This window comes from Rhineura floridana, chromosome 11 (assembly GCF_030035675.1).
Source record: "Rhineura floridana isolate rRhiFlo1 chromosome 11, rRhiFlo1.hap2, whole genome shotgun sequence".
NCBI classification, from domain to species: Eukaryota; Metazoa; Chordata; class Lepidosauria; order Squamata; family Rhineuridae; genus Rhineura; species Rhineura floridana.
The window spans coordinates 59,852,177-59,875,371 of record NC_084490.1 but is presented as its reverse complement, the minus strand read 5'-3'; the positions used below and the strand labels follow the sequence as shown (position 1 = coordinate 59,875,371).

General features: G+C 46.1%; 1 protein-coding gene across 1 annotated transcript; it reads left to right on the top strand.

Annotated features, from left to right (window-relative positions):
• Window positions 1-968: 968 nt before the first annotated feature.
• EPGN (epithelial mitogen) lies at window positions 969-5,428 on the top strand. Its single transcript, XM_061592130.1, has 4 exons — window positions 969-1,005; window positions 2,676-2,793; window positions 2,985-3,137; window positions 5,374-5,428. Exons 1-4 carry the CDS (start codon window positions 969-971, stop codon window positions 5,426-5,428), a joined length of 363 nt encoding a protein of 120 aa, XP_061448114.1.
• Window positions 5,429-23,195: the final 17,767 nt, after the last annotated feature.

Here is a 23,195-nt window from a genome sequence, read left to right as displayed (position 1 = left end):
CAGCTGCTCCTGTACTGATGTATCAGATTATCAACAAAGACAACCTGAAAGCTCCATAGGACAACTGAGATTAACAACAGTGTCAGAATGCTGCCACCTAGTGTGCATTGTTAAATTTTAATACCAGGAAAGACTCAAGATGTTTTGATGCCTGAGGCTGAATATCCAAATGTCACCCTCCTTCTTGCTAATGAACATGGAGTACAAGTTACCAAGACGTTCCCCTACATAAGCCCCATTGAAATTAATGGGAGCTATGCAAGAGCTTCCTAGTGGGTTGTGGCGCTCTTAATGGTATCCAAATCTGCTGCCTTTCAGAACAACCTGTTTTAAGCATAAACGCAGAAAAAGGGATAAACTCCAGAGAAATAACAGATACATTAAGGACTCTCACATGTCCAGATTGGAGTCAGTGTGATATCAGTGTATCTGCACTGAGTTCCGCAAGTGACAATTAAGCTGTTCACCTGGATCCCTTCTTGCATCTTAAGCCACATTTGCTACCCATAGCTATGGGAGATTGTTTTTCAGGAAACACAAGATCAGCCTTTCATGATTAACAAGGAATGATTCTTTGCATCCAGGTCTTGGAAAGCAACAAGGGAGGGAAGGGGGAAGTCTTAGTGCAATGGTTTTCAAACTAGAAGGTTCTGCCACCTTGACTTGTCTAGCAGGGAACAACTGAGCACCTGTCATAGAACATCTATGCATTCAGAGGATACTGGGTGCACACTTTGGGGCATTGCTGTACACAGGGCCAGTGCCAAGCATGACTGGGCCCTTGGGCATCTGCCTGCCCAGGGCCTGTGGCACCTACCTGCATGCCTCACCTCTCCCGTCGCTGTGAATGCCGTGCACGCTGCACATGCTTGACTACCATCAACCAAGATGGCGGCGGGGATAACAGCCCTTTAGGGAAGCCCCTGCCGCCATCTTGATGGTAAGCATGCAGTTGATGGTAAGCATGCATGGGCAGTGCACACAACATTCACAGTGATGGAAGAGGTAGGTGGGGCGTTTGTGCGGGATTAGTATGAGGGGGTGCCTGGGAGTTCCCTCTCCTCGATCTGACCCAGGGTTGGGAGCTTCCGCTGCCACACATAGCAGAACAGGAGCACTAACCTCCCATCCTAAGGAGGGGCCTTCAGCTCTGGCACCAGCCCTGGCTCTACAGTCCACAAAATTCTTTCTGCGATTATATGTACAGGGAAAGATGAGTTGTGGGTGGACAATCTGCTTTTAGGGAAGCCTGATGACTTTCCTTAGAGCCACTGTGGAGTAAGCAGGAGGATAGTGGTCCGGGGTCTCGGGCAGGGCCGGATTATCCATTAGGCTTAGTAGGCTGAAGCCTAGGGGCCCAGAGCTCTTGGGGGCCCATACATAAGCTAAAAAAATTTATTGCAGGACAAGAGCTTCCAAACCGCCCGCCATCCCCCCGCTTCACTTACCTTTTTCTCCCCTGTTTTTTGAGGTTTGCCATCAATCAAGATGGCGGCCTAGGTTTCCCTAAGGGGCTGAAGCCTTTGCTGCCATCTTGGTTGATGGCACACATGCATGCTACACGCACAGTGCACGCAGCTGCAAAAAAAGCAGAAAGGTAGGGAGAAGGGCCCCCCAAACACCAATCAGTCTAGGGGCCCTCCTCAGCTTAATCTGGCCCTGGTGTTGGGTGTGTGTGTCTTAGACTCCTTACTTTTTTGAGAGCAGGGTCCCTGCAGGGGACACATTTCCAGCATCTTATGAGCCAATCAGCATGAAAGGGGTGTGTGTTAGCTGTAAGACTTCTAGTGTGCTTCCTTGTCCTTTCCTGCTGATTGGAGGCAGTCAGATTGAAAGGAGGTGAGTCAGCCACTGAGAAGACTCTTTAGTAGCTAACACTCTCCCCTTTCATGTTTATTGGCTCCTAGGGTCATCTGTTGTGAAAGGAGGCATTAACAAGGAGGTCATTCTCAATCCAGTAGCAAAAAAAGGGAGGCATGGCTGTGACTATTGTGAAAGTGACCCTGCACTTCTGAATTTGCCACTATGCTACTGGGAGTAACAGTGTCAGGCTTGACCAAAGGAGACCACTGATTGACTCCTACTCAGCTGCAGAGTTCTCTGGCTGACCTTGGGCCAGTCATTACCTCTCAGCTTATCCTGCCTTCCAGGGTTGCGGTGAGGATAAAATGAGTGAGGGAAGATCCATGCACACTGCCCTGAGTTTCTTGAAGGGGAGATAAAACTTAATAAATAATTCTTATCCATGAGCATCTGAGGAACCCTGTGATTCCGTCAAACACAGCTGGAGAACCAACCAGCACAACTGATCTTCTGAAACCATTTAAGAGTCATCAGCAAGGCAGATATAATTGTGACAAGCTGCAGATCTCTGCTCTTATTTACCCACCTTGTGCACGAGCAGAATGCAAGACATTTTCTACAATACAAAAGTGAACCCATTACTTTAGTTCTGCTTCTGCAGATTGAAAATGCAATGTTTCACATGCAAAATCATATTAGGCTTCCTTATCTAGCAGCCTCTCTCTTAGCCAACAATCAATTAAAAGTAAATAAATAAATACAATGTACACTGGTCTTTTCTGCTGCAACTCCCCAGACTTTCAAGGTAACACAATATTTTGGACATTTATCGTCCATGCCACTTTTTCTTAACTATTGCTTCCTTTCAACAGGACGTGCAGTAGGTCCTACGTATCTGAAAAGTGTACAGCCCTGCCTTGAAGAGCACCACAACTATTGTATTAATGGCATCTGCATATTTCTTAAGGAACTCAAGGTGCCAACCTGCAGGTAAACAAGTAGTTCCATGGCAAGTTAGATTTTATGATGTATCTGGGAAATTTTAATTTTGTTGAACTGGATTGCACAAGCTGTCCTGGCTTGTGATTTGGCTATTAATTTATGCCCTGTTGGTTATATGAGTAATGCAAACTTATCTTCCAGACAACCTCTTCTTGGAAATTTTATTGTATTTTGTATAGGTGCCTTGCAGGTTACAGTGGTGAAAGATGTGAACATTTGATATTAAACTCTTACACACAGTATTCCTATGAACATTACATTGCGGTTGGAATTGGTGCTGGAATGTTGCTAATGGGCATTTTTGCTGTGATCTACTGCTGCGTAAGAAAAAGGTATGGCAGAGAAGAAATTGTCTTTGTATTGCCTAACATAATTATCATAGAGTTGAAAGGATGGCTCTTACCAATAATCGGGCCAATATTTGTTTGGAGCAGACCTTGGGTTTGCATGTACGTTCCCATCTTCCTCCATGAGGATAAGTAAAAGACCAAATCCTGTGCAGGGCAAAGGTAGACTGTAGCTTGCAAAAGCAGATCTTCTAGTTGCTGAATCCAACACGCACATCTGAGCTTTGAAGACTTTACTGAGGCCAAGGAATACCCCCTAACCCACACTGGCTAATAACAGGTGCACAGAGGTTTCCTTGGATGTTCTCTGCTGTCCTCATGTTTGGATAGAACTGGGGAGGCTCGTGGTCTGCGGACTGAATCCTTGCATGCAAGTCCACACAGCCTCATGCCTTCTCTCCATCTCTCCTTTGGGGCAATCCTGAGCCCACACACGCACACACAATTTTTTACAATTGCCTGCATTCTTGGATGTTTTTCTGTCTTTATAACAGCAGAAACAAAACAGAACACCAACTAACATTTCTGCATTCAGATCTTCTAAGCATAAGACACCTCCTCCCCTCCACCCATAGGACTGTAACTAAAGCTGGTGGCATGGTTCTTATCAGCCACAGGGGCTGGGGAGAATGCTTAGATTGAGTCTGCAAAGACCAACATTTGTCATATGTGCCCAGCTTCTGGTGCTTGCTCTTGCTGGAGCTCAGGTAGACATCCCGTCAAAAAGATGTCAAATCTCAACCCTGGAATGGTGTAAGGAACCTCCTTGCAGTGGGAGGTGGGGATTCCCAGTACAATTTTCATCCCAAAGACAGCTGGGGTGAGTTACAGGTACAGGAGAGTGGGATCCCTACTGGCTGCCCCACACAGAGGCTCAGCTGCAAATAGAAGATTCAACGGTGACAGAGGTGGGGGGTTCTGGGAGCAGGACAGATGGATGGAGTTTCTGACCATTTAAATTATGACAGGGCTCCTGAACTCCAAAAAGCTGCATGACAGATAAAAAAGGAGATGCCATATCCCCATTGCTTTATCCCCATGTTGGCTATGGCTTCAGTGATCTGAGGAACAGAACAGGTCAAAGAAAGAAGTGCTGAGAGAGACTGGGGATCTGTAGCTCTTTCAAAAATCTACCCAAGTCCAATATCTTTACAAGACTAGTTTCTCCTTTGAGGAGAACTACTGTCTATAGAAAGCTGGTGGCAGCATAAGAAAATCTGGGGCTGGCCAGCTGCAGGAACTACAAGGCTTATATTTAAAAAGGGGGAGCTTCAAACCCCCCCCCCCCAATTAGCTGTTTCTGTGGCTCCTGTTGCCAAGAAGATTTCTGCATAGCTTTGCCTCAGCTGCGGTTGAGGTCCAAGACATGGATGAAAAACAGACAGAATTTTGATGCATAGTTGAGAATTCACTGAAAATGTAGGTGCTTTGGGACAAAAAAAAACAGAAATGAAAGAAAACATTTAACAGACTGCCTCAGAAATTCAACACCCTCCACAACCACCAACACCCTCACTCCCCGGAAGGTCTCACTATGGCTGGTTTTAGGCAGGGATGCTTGAGGAATGTGCATTCTGTGAATTCCGATGCAAAGTGACCTGATCTGCTCCTCAGGTGCAAAATGGAACATGATTACTCCTCTCAGATTTCAGCACAGATTGTATTTTGTGATACTGTGCTTTGCTTAAAAAAAGGTACCAAAATATGTCAAACATGCGTATTTTAGGATAAAATACGTTTAGATGTGTGTACATAGATTTAAACTACATGTTGACATACAAATTTTCATGCCTGCAGATTAATGTAGGAAAAGGATGGAACATGTTTTCAAATGAACACATGCATAATAACTGACACAGACCATAAATACACAGATCCGTTCATTCCTAGTTCTGGGTAGTATATATTAAGATGTATCATCACACCAGCACCAACATTACAAGCTGGGAAAGGACTCTCAGAAAACAGATCGATTTTCTCTGAATGCTCACCAAGACAGTTGTATGCTGAATCGCTTCCAAATTTAGCCAATGGGAGTTCACCCATTCACTACTAGTATGTTTACCTCAAAATGTCAGCCCCTTTCTGCTACAGTTTCTTGGTATTTTGACAATGATACCAGATGACAATGCATTGTAAACCCTTGCCAGTATGCTATGTAATCAGAAATTACTGTGGTGGCTAGATCATAACTCCATTCATCCTGTGTTGTCTCCTGTAGGTGCAAGAAGATCATGTCTTCCTACAAAGTCTGCCATGAGGAGACAACCCTATGAAGGTCTTCTGGGTGGTCTGTGAGTTTGCTGATGAACCAAATGAGGCTGGGACCCAAATGCGGCTACCAGAGCCTGCAAAATGCTTGCTGATACTAGTGTTGTGCAGGCAGCCTGTGACACAACTCACAGAATCCTTCTCACATCCCTTGCCGTTTGCTTCTGAGGAGAACGCTGCAGAGATCTCACACAATGAGTGAGCCAGGTGCAATATGATACTTGCTTATACTGAGGGTGACCATTGGATCATCTCATCTCCTCTGACTGGCAATGTTCTGCAGAGTCTTAGGCTGAGAGAGGTCTCTCTCTTGTGACCATCTTTACCTGGAGATGCTGGGGACTGAACCTGGGACCTGCATGTTGCCCTCTACCACATAGCCTACAAATAACTATTCTTTTGACTGAGCAGTCTGCAGGGAAGGAAATATGGACAATCCACCCAGACAGCACTGCAACTCACCTTGGAGGAGGCATTGCATAGCCCAGGAGTTGTCAATCCTTTTTGGGTCTATGACCACATTTGCAACTGGAGAAACTGTCATGGGCACCACACCACACCATATTCCTGCACCACACACCACAACCTATTCCATTAGCTTCACTGGAATGTTTCTTCCTTGCCTAATTTCAGCAAGGGGAGGGGACCATCTGGGCACCAAGGAAGGCCTTTGCATTGATGACCCTTGACACAGACAATACATAGGCACCCCATTACAAAGATTCAGGTCCTGCTGAGAATGATTTTTTTTTGCCTGGCGGGAGACTGGGAGGAACCAGGACAAGTAGCCAGGGGAAGCCACAAGTGCACTCTTACAGGGACAGGCCCTATTAGAACACTGGGGAGAGCACTGGGATAAGCAGTGGGCAGTGCAGGTTGCAGTCCTGTCAGGGACAATGGTGGATTAAAGCAAAGCTCGGGAAAGGATCAAGAGAGGGGAGCAGGCGTGACTGTCATCCGCACGCCACGTGGCAGCTTCCTAATCACATGGCTACCACCAGAGCAAGCACAAGAGACACATACCATGGGCCTTTGTTCCTCCCTCCAGCTGCTGAGCCACATTCGCTCGGACTGCCGTGACTGCACGGGGAGGGACAGCTGAGAGGGAAAACAAAGGTTCTGCACATGTGAGCTTTGTGCCCCAGATGCAACCCCATGCCAAATGCCTGGGTGGACTCCTCCTCCAGGCCTAGGAGTGCACAGAGAGCATATAGCCATCTGCATGACAATTACTTAGCCTCTCACGTAGGGATGGGGGAGAAATTCGAATCAGCTTGCATCCAAAGCTGAATTTATCAAATCTGCACTTTCTGAAACAATGTGAGAAATGAAAAACAGCTGCCCTTCGAAATTTGCACTTATCTGAATTTTGGAATGCAGTTCTCCAACCAACCAACCAATGTTCTAAACATGCATGTATTAGGGGAAGGTGTTCATACAAATGAATATATCAGTGAAAATAACACCCAACAGTGCATTCTATTGAGAAAAATTGCTTGCAAAAATGTGTACATTAGTGCAACTGCTTAAAATGATTAAGAATTTTCATGACAATTTTTTTAAAAAATCACAAATTGCTGCAGAAATGTGTAGGACTGAATTTAAGATTGGAAAAAGGAGAAACTAAGAGAACTAAAACGGACAGATCCTTCCATCCCTCCTCTCATGTGACTTGGGATGCCTCACGTTCCATCCATCCCCACCTGCCCCATGCTCCAGCTCATTTGCTTGGTTGCCTGTGCCTTCTGCCTTCTTCTCCAACAGCGGCAGTTGAGGGAATGTCTGCCATGTGGAGCACGGTCAGTTCTCCTTGGGGGAACTCAAGTGGGCATCCCAATGATAAGACATGGAAGCTGAACCCTGGTGTGGTGTGAGGAACCCCCTGTCAGCTCTTCACTGAGACAGCAGTGTCGGTGGGGGTGCAGGCAGGGCTGGAGATTCCTTGGTAATTGCCAGGCCGTAAGTCCTCAGCCGGCAGCTCAGCTATAAATCTGCCAGGCTAGCCAGGAGGAAGCAAGATAAGGGCAGAGGCCGTTCAAAGCTTACGTGCCAAGCCAGAAATCCAGAAGAGACATCAGTGAAGGTCCAGGTCTAGTTTGCCGAGAGATCAGTCCAAGTCAAGGTTCAGGGGATAGGAAGACACACAGCAGTCACGCCTGACGTTGTAGTCAGCAACAAGCTGAACCCAAGGTTTGACTTTTAAGGAGCAGGTTTGTCAGCAGGTGTGAGCCATCAGCGTTTTGGCCTTAAGTGGACAGGCCTGCCCCTCTTCTGCCTGACCTTCTGTTGTCTACGTTCTGCAGGTGAGGGGGGAGTATCCTGTTCACTGCCTGCGTCTGGCTGAAGGGCTTCAGCTGTGTCTGGGGTGCTCTGCAGCTGAGGGGGAGAAGGAACTGGGTTCTCAGGAGTTTCCTCCATTTCTCCTTCTGGGTCTGCTGCTTCTGGGTCTGCTGCTTCTGGGTCTGCTGCTTCTGGGTCTGCTGCTTCTGGGTCTGCTGCTTCTGGGTCTGCTGCTGTTACTCCTGAGTCATCCTCGTCTGATGAGTCTTCTGACGGGACCATGACACCTCCCTTGGGCAAATCCTATCCCAGAGGCAGCCGAGGTGAGTTACGCAAGTACTGCGGGAATGGGATCCCACAAAGAGGCTCAGCTGCAAATGGAAGTCAGCAGTAATGATGGGGTTCTGGGAGAAGAACTGATGGATGGAGTTTCCAACCATCCAGGCATGATGGGGCTCCTGAGCCCTCGAAACTACATGATAGCCAAAGAAGGAGATGTCATTCCCCCCTCCCGCTTGTTGGCTGTGGCTTCAATGATCCCTAGCTGTCCATCAAGCAGCTTCAAAGGGAGAGGGTCTCACTGTGACATGAAGGTTGGCAGCTCCACAGAGGAACAGCTTGATGCATACTGGTCATTGCTGCTGCTGCTCTTGGATTAGGTCTCACTTGCACGGCACCTCTTGTGGGGAGCTTCCTTGCCTCTGCTCCTGTTCCCTGTGGTTAGGAAGAACCAAGGGAGATGCAGATACAGTCATGCATAATGGCCAGCGGCGTCACTAGCGGGAGTGCTGGGGGGTGCGGACCTCCGGTGTACGTCCTCCCAGGGGTATGGACAAGGTGGCTGGGCTTGTGCGCGCACACACACTCGAGGCCAGCCACCCCGTCCATGCCCCTGGGAGGGTGCACGCCGGAGGGGCACCCAGCCAGAGAAGGCCTGGGAATGCCAGCGCGCCTCCCTCGCCCCGCTGACGCTACTCCCCCGCCCGCTCGCCCGCCCGCCCACCTCCGAGGAGTTGGAGCAGCCTTGCTGGGCAACAGCGCGGGGCAGGTCGGCTCTGGGTGTCACCCCCCTCATGGTGACACCCGGGTGCAGGCCGCACCCTCCGCACCCCGGTAGTGACGCCCCTGATAATGGCCAACATCATGTGTGTCATGTACTGTCTCTGGCCTGGTAGTAACTGTGAGAGTGTTCATAGGCTCCAGGCCCCACCTCACCCCCAACTGTGCATACCATGCATACTTACACTAGTTGTTGGGGGAAGAAGAGGCACTTAGCCAGTATAGTTGAGCTAATACACGATTTTCAATATTGGGGACAAAAGGAGTTGTGGGAAACATTTTCAGCAGCTATATGTTGAGACATAGTGTCCCTGCCTCCTGCCCACCACTTTGCTTACTTGTGTGAGGTACGGTACTTTTACCTTGCATCCTCCTGTACAGTATTTGCAGAGTGGAGATGAGGTGATGTGGGGTGTTTGTGCCTGGAGGCATAGTGCCTGTAAAGTTTATGTTAAGTTGTCAGCAGTACTCCCCTACTGTACTTCAGAGATGGAGAACTTTTCTCAGCCTGAGGGCCACATTGCCTTCTGGGGGCCACAATGCAGTGGTAGGCCGAGCAACAAATGTAATTTCTACCTTTGTACAGTAGGCCAGTTTCTAGTCAGCTTCACATGACCCTCTGTATCAGAGGCCAAGGACACATGCCAGCCTGTCTTGAATGACAGCCACACTGGAGGGGGGGGCAGTGAGTTTTTTTGGCCTGTGGAGAGTTCTGAGGAGCAGATACAAGGGCTTGGGGGGGCACATCCAGTCCCCGGCCCTGAGATTCCCCACTCTGCTGTATTTGTTCTGTGGTTAGCACCCTGTCCAACAATCCCAACAAGGGCAACAGGTGTGAGAATGACCAACTTCAAAATGCTACTATGCATGCAACTGGTTTGTTTTAAATGCAAATAATGGTTACAGACTGTGACTAATACTACAGTATGTGGTGCAGAGAATGCTATATACTGTATATATATATATATTCAGATTTATAAAGTAGACTTTCTATTACAATATGTAAAATTCAATATTGTCAAAATGAATGCCAAACAAAAGAGAGAAAACATTTGCACCCAAACGTTAATGCCGTACATTGGCAAAGCACACACTTGTGGAAGACTTTCATGGCATAATTCACTGTTGAATACCAGCCAGGTTGGAAGAAAGAGCACTCGTATAGAGGGGGGGGAAGGCACATTTGTGAAACGAGAAGCATATGGGTATGCAGTGTTCTCCCTCCGTCAGATGCAGCAGGTTATGATACTGAATAAGCCCATCAACTGCCTTAATCTGTCTTAAACTGTCTTCATGACAAGCCTCTGAATGTAACAGCTAGTAATGTTGAGTAAGACAATCAACTACCTCGATGACCCACAGATTCCATTTAGAGTTTGCCTTGAATGAATTCTTGGTCTCCTACCAAATATTGTACCACAGAAATGTTGGTGAAAGCTTGGAGTCTCCTGACTTACTCTAAAAAACAAAACAAAAAACCACGGACAGGTGGATACCCAGTCCCATCACTGGCACATTGATAGTCTGAGTTTGGGGATTGTTGGAAGGTGGCGATCATGTTTAGTAGGGTGTGGTTAGCTGCAGAGATTAAGGGGGTTCACCCAAGCCCCTCTATGCACTGAAAGAAAGTGTGGAGGGGGGCCAGGGTCAGGGAAGCCCCCCCATACTTTCCAAATACCCATACATACAGACTTCATCAGGAGCTACTCCCAGACCAAGGTATGAGTTGGTTGTTAATTAGCTGGTTAGTTAGTTAACTAATACAGTATACTACTTGCTTGCCAAAATGGCTTCAGACAAACGCATATAGCGGTCCTCCATCCAAGGAGGGGGGCTGATGAGACACATACATCAGTACATGAATAGAACTCCTCCTGACATAGTTTGAATACACAAACGCTGGGGAAGTGTGGCCATGACAGAGGGTAGGGCTTGCTCAGGTGCTCCTACAAAGCCCTATTTATTTTACAGATTGATAAACCGCTTCCTAGCCAAGGCTATCGAAGCAGTGTATAATAAGATAAAATGAGATAAAATGAGATAAAATACAAAAGATACAGCTTCTAAAAACATTTTACAAAATGTTTAAAAATTATTGCAATTGTACAATTAATATCCCATAAAATAATGGAATAATAAACATGTGGAGAGGGTAATGTGAAACCACTCCCCATGCCCAATCAGATTTCTGAAGGGGCAGGACAGTGCTTTTTGGCTCGCAATTGAGTTCTATGTGAATGCTTTAACCTTCACAACTCTTTTACTACATAAAATGAAATTATACCATCAATGGGTTTCAGGAGGTGGGCGACTGAGGTCTGAATAAGGGTTCTGTATCACTGCTCCCATGCCATCATGGCCTCGCCACCACTCATTTTTGGCCCAGATTACATCCAGGTAACATTACGGTGACATAAGCCTGGTGGTGAGCTGATACAGAATTTACAGTGGTGACATATTTGCAATATCTCCCAATAGAGGGAAATTTGCTGGGATGTCCAGCCAGCGTAAGTGGAGCAGAGCAGTCCGCCTTAAATCACATTGCACACTAAAAGTAGCATTTTATTAATAGAATTTTTGTTAGAAGGATTCAATAATATGCCATCCAGAAATAAAACAAAGCTGAGAGCACACACCTATAGAGGTCACTGTTGCATCAGTCACCTCTGGAGGTTTCCCACCCACACCTAATTGCTACACGGATTTCTGAAACAATTGCTTGTTTTTCGTTCTGAATTATCCATGCAATAAAAATTGATTAACAGTAAGGCTATGGGCCATGTTTGTTTCCATCCTCACTGGAATTAATGAAAGACTTTAAATAATGTCAAAATTAAACCTAATTGTGCCTGCAAAATGCAATTCAACAATATAACCGACATTGCTAACTGTTTATATTATTCATTACTGGCAATTTACCATGAACAATAAATGTTGGACTAATAATGTGGGGTAGTGCAAAATCCAGTAGACTGTACATTGGTCTGAGAGGTGTGTATCAGGTCATTTCATAAAGGAATTTGGAAAAAATCCCTAAAAACGAGTGTGCCATATAATTAAACCATTGGTTTATCTAGCCCAGTACTGTCTGCTGGGATTACAACTGAGTCTCCAACAGGCCTGGCACCAGCAGGCAGCCAGGTCGGGCACTGGCTGAGGGCCCCTGTGCCTGGGAGGGTGGAGCTCCCACTCCGTAATCCCCACCAGCACCGGGTTGTGGAGCATGACCAGATGGCGGCATGTGCCGAAGAGCGGGAGGTCCACTCTCCCAGGTGACACCATCCCCCCCACACATGCACTCAATGCGCATTTAAATATTCCCAATCATGCTACTTTTTGTGTTGTTGCATGCCTGCCATCACTCAAGATGGGGGGGGGGGCAGCAGCACATCAGCACACATGCCTGCCACCACCCAAGATGGCAGTGGGGGCATGTTGACACCACCACCACCATCGTGGGTGATGGCAGGCATGTGTGCTCATGCGGCAATGCAAGAAGTAGTGTAACCAAGTGTATTAAAGTACATATGCATGTTGGGGCGCCTGTGGAGGTCTGGGGCTGATCCTGGTCACCAAGGTGTTTCGTGGTTCTTCCTAGCCCTGTTATCTGAGATTCTTTTGACTGGTAATGCCAGGGCCTGAACATGAGATCTTCTGCATCCATTTTACCACAGAGCTAAGGCCATTTCCATTAAGAAACTGGTGTTGCACACAGCAGAGCTGAGTGTCTCCCTCCGGCACTTCTATAGCCAGCTTGTAATGCATGCTGACATTGAACATCCATGCAATTCTTTAATCTGAGGGAAAGTGGCATGCTTTCTGATTGTCTGAATGTCTGATTCTTTACCCCAAGTGACTGTAATGAGGTATGCATGTTAGGGCTCAGTATGACCAGCTCTGAGTGATTACTCTTGTAGCTGGCTGTGGCTTTAACAGTAGCTGCAATCTCTAATATGGGAACCGTATATCCTCATCCACTGTTGCAGCAGCCAATTAACCCGCCTTCCTTCCCTGCAGAAATGGAGTCCCACAGGAAATGGAGCCCTGTGTGCATCACTTCAATCCACACACACATCGCCAGAGTTGCTCGGCCAGCTTCCCAAGACTGAGAGCCAAGCTAGATATTATAGGATAGCTGTCCACAGGCCTGGCTCCAGCAGTGGCCCGGGCGAGGCACCGGGTGAGGGCCTAGGAGCGCAGAGGGGCCCCTCACGGGCCCCATCAGGATGGGATACGCTGCTTGTTGCTAACCCAATCATATTCCAATGGAGTGGAAGGCCATTCTGTCCCATTTTTTTCCTGCTAGCTTCTCTTATTATCCAATTTGCGAGGGTAGAGGGAGAATTAAGAGGTTAATAGAGATATGGTATTATATATGGCTCTTACCATATACGTAACGAGAAATCCCAGACGTCCAAGCTGGATTTAGAAAGGCGAGAGGCACCAGAGATCATATTGCAAACATACGTTGGATAATGGAACAGAACAAGGAATTTCAGAAGGAAATCACTCTGTGCTTTATAGATTACAGCAAAGCGTTTGATTGGGTAGATCATGAAAAACTATGGAACGCTTTAAAAGAAATGGGGGTGCCACAGCATCTGATTGTCCTGATGCGCAACCTATACTCTGGACAAGAGGCTACTGTAAGGACAAAATATGGAGAAACCAATGGGTTCCCCAATCAAAAGGATGTATTTTATCACCCTGCTTGTTTAATCTATACACAGAACATATACGGAAAGCGGGGTTGGACCAGGATGAAGGTGCGAAAATTGGAGGGGAAAATATCAATAAGATATGCAGACAATACCATACCCTTAGCAGAAACCAGTAATGATTTGAAACGAATGCTGATGAAAGTTAAAGGGGAAAGCACAAAAGTGGGACTACAGCTGAACTTCAAGAAGACTAAAGTAATGACAACAGAAGATTTATGTAACTTTAAAGTTGACAATGAGGACATTGAACTTGTCAAGGACTATCAATACCTTCGCACAGTCATTAACCGAAATGGAGACAATAGTCAAGAAATCAGAAGGCTAGGACTGGGGAGGGCAGCTATGAGAGAACTAGAAAAGGACCTCAAATGCAAAGATGTATCACTGAACACTAAAGTCAGGATCATTCAGACCATGGTATTCCCAATTTCTATGTATGGATGAGAAAGTTGGACAGTGAGTAAAGTGGAAAAAAGCAGTTAAGAGAAAAATCAACTCATTTGAAATGTGGTGTTGGAGGAGAGCTTTGTGCATACCATGGACTGTGAAAAACACCAATAACTGGTGTTAGAACAAATTAAACCAGAACTATCACTAGAAGCTAAAATGATGAAACTGAGGTTATACTTTGGACACATAATGAGAAGACATGATTTACTAGAAAAAACAATAATGCTAGGAAAAACAGAAGGGAGTAGAAAAAGAGGAAGGCCAAACGAGATGGATTGACTCCATCAAGAAAGCCACAGACCTTTTTATTTTATTTTATTATTTTATTTTTTATTTTTTTATTTTTTTTTTATTAAAATAAAATGATGATATTGGGATTTGACAATTAACTAAGACAGCCTATGGAGAAAAGTGATCCTGTATGTATACATTAAGGGACAGGTTTGATGTATATTATATACTTATAGCTGATCTGCGACAAATCGGAAGTCAACTATTTTATTTTTATTTTTTGTTGTTGTATTGTTATGTTTTTTGACTTTGTTTTGTTTGTCTTTTGAAAAATTTGAATAAAAATTATTTAAAAAAAAAAAAAAAAGCCACAGACCTGAATTTACAAGATCTGAACAGGGTGGTTTGTGACAGATGCTACTGGAGGTTGCTGATTCATAGGGTTGCAGTAATTCGTAATCGACTTGAAGGCATATAACACACACACATATTCACTGTATCCTTAACATCCATTTTTCTTATGAAACAAAAAATATGCCAGTCATTCAATTCCTGGTGTTGTCCATACTTAGTGTTCTGCTATCTTGATCTTTTCTTGGCCCATTATGTACGTTAACGCCCTCGCCGCATGGAAGAAGAGTGAGGGGGATAGTCACTGCCTTTCCCTTCCCCTGACCTGACTCTCACATCCTCTCCACCAGTGAATGGGTGGTGGGGGTGGTGTTATGCCCTTCATCCCAGAAAATGCCCTATCTAGAAATGTGGCTGCCCTACCTAACAAGAAATGCTGGCTACAAGGCTGCTGGGAGCTGGAGTCCAGCTATACCTGGAGGGTCACAGATTCCCCAGCCCCACCCTAAACAGAGACACTCAGGCAGGATGAGTGTGACTTCCCCAAGTAAGAACTGAGTTCAGGTGAGAAGACGGGGTTGCTATTCTAGTGCAAGGTTGCAGCCAGGCCTGATAGCTTAGGCTATCAAAGTTGGGCAGAGCCCCGACAGGTGGCAATAGGGGATATGTTGTACTTGAAGGACTTCTTGCTGCTCCCAGTTTTTGCCTTGGAGACAAAAGTGAGGAGGATGGAGCACCTGCCGCAGTGAGGGGAGACCTGCCCTCCTTCTTTGGGGAATGCTGCAAGATGAAGGAAACCAGTTGTGTAGCCAGTGAATTCCGGGCCCTGGCTGGCAATTAGTTTTCCAGACAGCCACACTGAGGTGATGGTGGGCAGTGGACCAAATTTCCCCCTGCCCCAGTAGGGTGACCAGAAGAAAAGGGCTCCTGCACCTTTAACACGTATGTAGAAGGGAGCTATTGAGAACAGGGTGGTTCACGACAGATGCTGCTGGAGGTCGCTGATTCATAGGGTCGCCATAAGTTGTAATCGACTTGAAGGCACATAACAACAACAAACCATAGAGGTGAAAACCTGAGCCCAGAGGCTTTCCTCAACTGGGCCGCTGTCGGCCTCAGTGCTGGTGTTGAGGAAATTGTCTAGGCTAGCTGCACCTAATCTCTATGATATTAACCCCTTAAATGATCTCCAGAAGAAGGGTGGAAGGAAAGCATTGGCTGTGGCCTCAGGTCTGAGTCAGGCTAGATCATGGAGGAGCAAAGGAGGAAGAGAAGGCTTCTTTGCATGGTGCACTGTGCTGTGAGGCAAGCGGCAGAGGCTTGGTGGCAGCAAACGGAAGGGGCAGCAGCCATGGCAGGAATGCCGTTAACACACTCGCAGGTCTGTGGGTGAAGATTTGGCACCCCTCTCTCCTATCTGATTTCTCTGTCATCCCAGTCTTACTGTTCAGGATTTGTTGTAGTTTAAAGGGGTGAGGCCAAGAGGTATGAGGGGTGTGGTTAGAGGTGGAAAGCAAGAGAGCAAGGGGCCCACTGATAGCCTTTACCCATGGGACCCCAGAAACATGGAGCCAGCCCTGGCTGTCCACATCTGCCCAAGTCACATATGAAGAAGGGCTGGGAATGTATTTTCTTTGTATTAAAAAAAAGGCACAGGGGCACAGACCCGCCCCACTTTATATCTGAAAGGGGAGACAAGTACATAAAATACGCATGCCTGCCCCATCCGATCTTGCTGTCCCTGAAAGAAGGATGCTCCTGAGGAAAAGCCCCCAGACAGTACCCAGCAGCAAGAGGTCTGAAAGAAGTTTCCATGCCAGAGTTTAGCACCAGAAATAGTATTTACCTATGCTAACATCTGAAAGGTGTCCCAGGTAAGAATGGGGTAGAAATTCGATCCAGTTCGCATGTAAAGCCAAATCTATCAAATTTGCACTTTATCAAAAAAAATAAGAGCCAAAACATAGCCATCCTTTGAAATTTGCACTTATCCAAACTTTGCAATGCAGTTCTCCAACCACACAATATTTACAAACATGTTTATATTAGGGGATAGTGTGAATAAAAATGTATATGTTAGTTAAAATAACATCCAAAATTCATTAGAGTAGGAAAAAGTGCTTGTAAACATATGTGCCATAAGTCAAAACTGCATACAAAAAGTGTTTATTAGGATAAATTCTCACTAAAATGCAGGAGAATTTTCGAGGATTTTTTTTTAAAAAAAAATATTGTTGCAGAAATACAGGGAACTGAATTTAAGATTGGAAAAATGAGAAATTGAGAGAACCAAAATGGACAGATCCATCCATCTCTAATCCTAGAGTCAATCTGCAAACTGAGTTTGAAAATTGCATGAAAGAGGGTAGAAGCTTCAAGGTGCCATCCTTGCTCCCATCCCAATCTTCACCCTTTGTCCTTTACCTTAAGAAGACCCCTTCCCCCTTTCTTATCCCCCTCCCTGGGCCTCTGGAGTCCCTGTTGTGGCTTGCATCAGAATGTTCCGGGATCTAGGTTTAGTAAGAATCTTCAAAACATATGGAGGTCCTGCTTCCTAGAATTAGATGACTAACAGGAGAGACAGGGCAGGGAAGGAGGAGGAGGATGTATTTAGAAATAATCACCTGCAGATAAGAAACAAAAGGGCAGTGGATTTGCATCTATGTTGACAGCAGCAGCAATGAATTTCATTGCAGTCTAAACTAACAGTCAAGCCAAGGCTTTGCATAGGAATGATGCTCACTCTGGGGACCCTCCCAAAGTTTAATGAGTTTGTTGCTTTAGGTAGCTAGACAGCCAAAGATATTCAAGAGAGAGTTGAGGTGATGGCTGGTATGGTTTTCTGTAAAAGGCAGGCTCCCTGCATTCTAATCGACTTCTTCTCAGTAATGGAGCAATTGGGGTTGAACGGAGACCTATGAATCCTGTTGAATCCTGTAATCTCCAAAGTATCATGTCAAAACACATAAGCAGTTCCTTACCATACTCTCAATTTGGGAAGTGCTCAGCTGATTTTCAAGTCAAAGCTGAATTGCCCCTCTCCCAATGAAGCCCCAAATACCCTCCCCCCCACTGTCTTAGTTTTCCCAATCCTCCAACCCCCCATCTTCCATTAAGATGCACAGATCAGCCCTGGTGGCCCTTGGGGGGGAAACCTGCATATACCAGCGATGAGGAACCTGTGGCCTTCCAGGTGTTGTTGGCCATGCTGGCTGGGGTTGATGGAAGTGAAGTCCTACAACATCTGGAGGGTCACAGGTCCCCCATATATATATATATTAACCCCTATATATATATAGAAAAGACCTCTTGGTTGCCAGGCCCAGCCTCCAAGAAGTCTTTTGTATCTTTAAAAGTTGTGTGTGTGGGGGGGGGAGAGAGAATTCCACCTTGTGGTTTTTCCCATGACAGGGTTGCAAGAACACGTTCACTTGGCTGACTTTCTTTTCTCCTAAAGATACAGGATCAGTCTCAGGGATTGAACCTGGCAACCCTACTTGGAAGTATCTTCTATTGATCAATTAAATAGAGTGAGATGTAACCCTATGCACATTTACCCAGGCGTAAGCCCCACTGAACAAAATGGGTCTTCCTTCTTTGTGGACATATATAGGATTCCTCTGTCAGTGCTAAGGCTTGGATCCTAAGAGATATTAACTCAAGGTAGTTCATGGAACAAAATATAATGTCTCTTTTTCCCCACCCCCCAACCATCTGTGCCCCTACAAAGCCTCTGGAAAGGGCAAGGACTGAGGCCCTCTTGAAGAATGTGAGATGGAGTATGGAGGGGGTGCTGGGAGAGAAGGGGACAGAAAACTTTTCTTCTGTGAACTTCTTTAAGGCTGCAATCCTATATTCACTTACCTCGGAGTAAGTCCCATTCAACTCAGTGGGGGTTCCTTCTGAGTGGACATGTGTAAGATTACACTGTAAGTGAACTTTTCTTAAGACCCAAGCCTAATTTCTTCCCTCCTTCAGCAGCCCCTGGTATAGGCACCCCTGGCAATAAATTTCTTAGGTCACTTCCACACCATACATATAAAACACATTTAAAGTGCATGGCTTCCCTTAAAGAATTCTGGAAACTGTCTTTTGTTAAGGGTGCTGGAATCTGTAGCTTTGTGAGGGGTCAACTACAGTTCCCAGGGTTTTTTGAGGGAAGCCCTGTGCTTTAAATGTGCTTTAACTGTATGGTGTGGATGTGGCCTTAGAACAGGGGTGGTGATCCTTGTTCAGCCCAAGACTGCATTCTCTTCTCAGCTACCTTCTAGAGGCCAAGGAGAGGAGATGGGTGGGACCAAAGGGAAAAGGGGGTGGAGCAATTAATACAAATGTTACCTTTGTACAGTAGGCTAGTTACTCCACACCCCTGTCTTCCACCCAGGTAAGCAAGAGGCATCCCACTCAGGGATAAAAACACTCAAGGAAGGTGTGGAGCAAGGCCAGTGGGAGGTGTTGTCTACAGACAGGGGGTGTGGCCTGGAGAGGGATGTGGCCTGGGGAGAGTCCGAAGCCCAGCTAAAAAGGCCTAGAGGGCCACACTCAGCTTCCAGACTTGTGGTTTCCCACCCTTGTCTTAGAACAAACATCCCACCTGGGCCCCAACTCTAAACTTACTGTGCCATTTGACACACACACACACACACACACACACACACACACACACACACACACACACACACACACACACACACACACACACACACACACACACACACACACACACACACACACACACACACACACACACACACACACACACACACACACACACACACACACACACACACACACACACACACACACACACGTACGTACGTACGTACGTAAATGCACCATGCCGGCCATTTGTTTGGTAGGACAGTATGTGGAGATCCTGGAGAACATTGATACTGCTCTCACTGCTGATTAGAGTGAAAGGATACAAGATCACTTGCAGGCCCAGCGCCAGTGCCTCGCCAGGTCGGACACTGGCCAAGGCCCCCGCGGTTGGCCGAGGGCCCCTGCAGCTGGGTGGACGGAGCTCCCGTTCCACCGTCCCCACCAGCATCAGGTCATGGCCCATGACCAGATGGTGCTGTGGACTGCAGAGCAGGAACTCTGCTCTCCCAGTCGACAACATCACTACACATGCATGGGTATTTAAATAAGCCCGGTTGTTTTACCTCACACATAAGCACACATGCCTGTCATCTTGGGTGATGGCAGGCGTGCGTGCTGATGCATGAGGTGAAACAATTGGGCATATTTAAGTGCATGCGTGTATGTGTGCGCAGGCACAAATGGACACACACCGGGGGGGCAGGAGCCTGTGGTGGGCTACTGCCCGAGTGCCCGTAGTGGGCTGGTGCTGGCCTTGAGCCCTTGATCCACATGTGCTAGCTGCTTCCCTTTGTTCCCATCACTCCTACTCTCCAGATGGGCTACAGGGCCTGCCTGGCTGCTCTAGGGATTAACGGGCAAGAACGTCTTGCTTTAGGGCATGGATGGGGAGCATGTGGCCCTCAAGATTTTGCTAGACTTCAGGTTCCATCATCCCCAGCCAGCATAGCCAGTTCCCCATCCCTGTGGTTCAGCCTTTGCTTCAGAAGGACATAAGTATATAAGAACATAAAAAAAGCCTGCTGGATCAGGCCAGTGGCCCATCTAGTCCAACATCCTGTTCTCACACTGGCCAGCCAGATGCCGATAGGAAGCCTGCAAGCAGGACCTGTGCTTGAGAGCACTCTCTCCTCCTGCGGTTTCCAGCAACTGGTATTCAGAAGCATACTTTCTCTGACTGTGGGGGCAGAGCATACCCACTATGGCTAGTGCCACTGATAGCCTCATCCTCCATGAATTCTTCTAATTCTCTTTTAAAGTCATCCAGTTTGGTGGCCATCACTGCCTCCTCTGGGAGTGAGTTCCCTAATTTCACTATGCACTGTGTGAAGAAGTGCTTTCCCATACCATCCCAAGACTGGAGCCAGATGTATGTAGGTAGTTCAACGGTCACGACTCACAAGCAAAGCAAAGACAGCAACAATGTGGAGCCTAAACTGAGATTATTACTGAGAAGGATGATACAGATCTTAAACCATCAAGTTTGCAATCCCGGAATGAGAAAGTGTTTCTCAAAATGCAGTGAGAAGAGGGATTAAGATAAGGATCTCGGAATCAAGGCAGGGCAAGCCAGACTGAAGAGATTGTGGAAGGGAGGGCAAGGAAACACAACATGGCAGGGTGGGAAGAGCACAGATCAGACAGAGAACATCCCAATCTGTGAAATGATCTGTTTGCTGAAACTCTACAAAGAAGGAAGCCGGAAAGATAGGCAAGCCGATTGGCCAGTGAAGGTGTTTCCCGGTGTTAGGGCAAAACTAGCACTGCCTGCCTGAAGAGGGCAAGAGTGGAGCAAGGAGAAGCCAGGCTGTGCATTTTGTCTCCAGAGCAGAGCTTGGAAAAGTTACTTTTTTGAACTACAACTCCCATCAGCCCCAGCCAGCATGGTGCTGGCTGGGGCTGATGGGAGTTGTAATAATAATAATAACAACTTTAATTTATAGGCCGCCTATCTGGCCGATGGCCACTCTAGGTGGCATACAAGAAAACATGATAAAATACAATAAATAAGATATAGTCAGTACAGTACAATACAGAATTACAATATAATAAATTATCAACATTTCAGTACAGTGGCTAGTTCACCTTAGAGGTCTCAGAGGCTGTAAAAGCCAGATTGAAGAACCAAGTCTTCAAGCCCTGGCGAAATATTTCCAGGGAAGGGGCATGTCGAAGATCTATTGGGAGGGAGTTCCAGATCGAGGGGGCCGCCACAGAGAAAGCCCTCTCCCGAGTCCTCACCAACCTAGCTACTTTAGTTGGTGGGACTGAGAGAAGGCCCTGTGTGGCAGATCTCGTAGGGCGGCACAATTTATGACGGTGGAGGCGCTCCATCAGATATACAGGGCCCAAACCATATAGGGCTTTAAATGTTAATACCGACACCTTGAATTGAGCCCGGAAAATGACTGGAAGCCAGTGTAGATTGTAGAGTTGTAGTTCAAAAAAGTAACTTTTCGAGTCCAGAGTCAAATGGCGCCTCACCCTGTAGCCATGTTGGGTCATAATTTCCAAAGTGGGGCATCTGCTCTGCACACGGAGACTCCCCATCCAATTTAGAACCCCGGTTGCCCAGGTTCTAAACTGTAACGGGGAGCTGTCACGTGGAGAACAGGCTCCCCACTCTGGAAGTTATGAACCAGTACAGCAGTTACAGGAGCAGGAGGAGATGTGCAACGTTTAGGGTAAGGTTAAGCATGCAGGCCCTTTCACCCTGCTTGCCCTCTTCATGCAAGCAGCGCCCAAAGAGAGCCATGAAGTTTGGGTTGGAGCATGTGATTCCTGATTAAGCATGCCCGTTCCATACTCTCCCACAGCCTTCCCTGTTTAAATAGCCATGCAAAACATGGCTGTCTGAATATGATAGACATCTATCTGATAACACCGGTGAAGTCACTAGCAATAATCATGATACCTCCCCTCCATGTATCTGCCATTTTGAGAACGTGTAATTTTGCTCTTTTAAATTGTACTTCCTGTGTTCTGCTGTGGTAGAAAGGAGTTTATCTGTAATGGATCTGGCATTTAAAAGTTGAAGAAAAAAAACAAGTTGGTTCACTTCACATTTCATATGAACCTTCCTCATTTCCACTTCTCAAACACTAGGCAACCCAAAACACAGCTTTCCTTCAAAATGTACGCTTCTCCCAATGTTGTGATACAATGTCCAACTAAAACAAAAATATACAAAAATGCATATATTAAAGCCACCCTGGGCTCCAGCTGGAAGGAAGGGCAGGATGTAAATCTAATAAATAAAGGAAAGTGTGCATAAAAGTACATCTGCTCATGAAAATTACAGATGAGAGTGCATTACTTAGGGGAAATTGCTTGTAAAAATGTATATATTAGGAAACATGCACACTAAAATGCCAATGAATTTTCATGAGGTCTGTTAAAAAAAAATCACAGACTGATTTGGAAATGGGGTGAACTGAACTTATAACTGGGAAAATGGGAAAAGGAAAATGACCGATTTGTCCATCCCTAGTGTAAACCCTTAGTCTGTGTGTGCACAGTTGAGAAGTCTGCTCTCTGGAAGGTTCCTGAGGGTGTAGAGAGCACAAGCAAGTACAACTTGTATGCACATAGGGTTTTTTCATACCTTCTAATGGATACACAGTGTTTGGCACTATGGGCATGATTCCATCCACCATCACCTTCTGCATGTTCATCTCTAAATTTGAATGGCAGGCATTGGCTGCCCAGGTAAGAGCTGCAAAGGCACTGCTTGGCTTTGAACTAAATAGGGCTGGCAGCCACCAAAGTTTTCCTTTATGAAAACTGCCCTTGTGGAAGCTGCATGGATGCTCAATTACAGCCATTTTTACTCACTGTCTCAAACACTTGGTTTGTAACTAGTTATGCCTTTTCTATTGTTAGCAATGTTGTCAGTTATATTTATACATTCTGTAATTTTATAAGTGATGTGAACTTGCTGCTAAGTTGATTTATTTGTTTATTTTGCATTTTATGTATTCTTGCTATTACTATTTTGGTTGTTTACAATAATTTATAATTGCTTAATTACAATACCTTTATTGTAATTGTCAGAAATAATTGTTTCATTATTATTTGG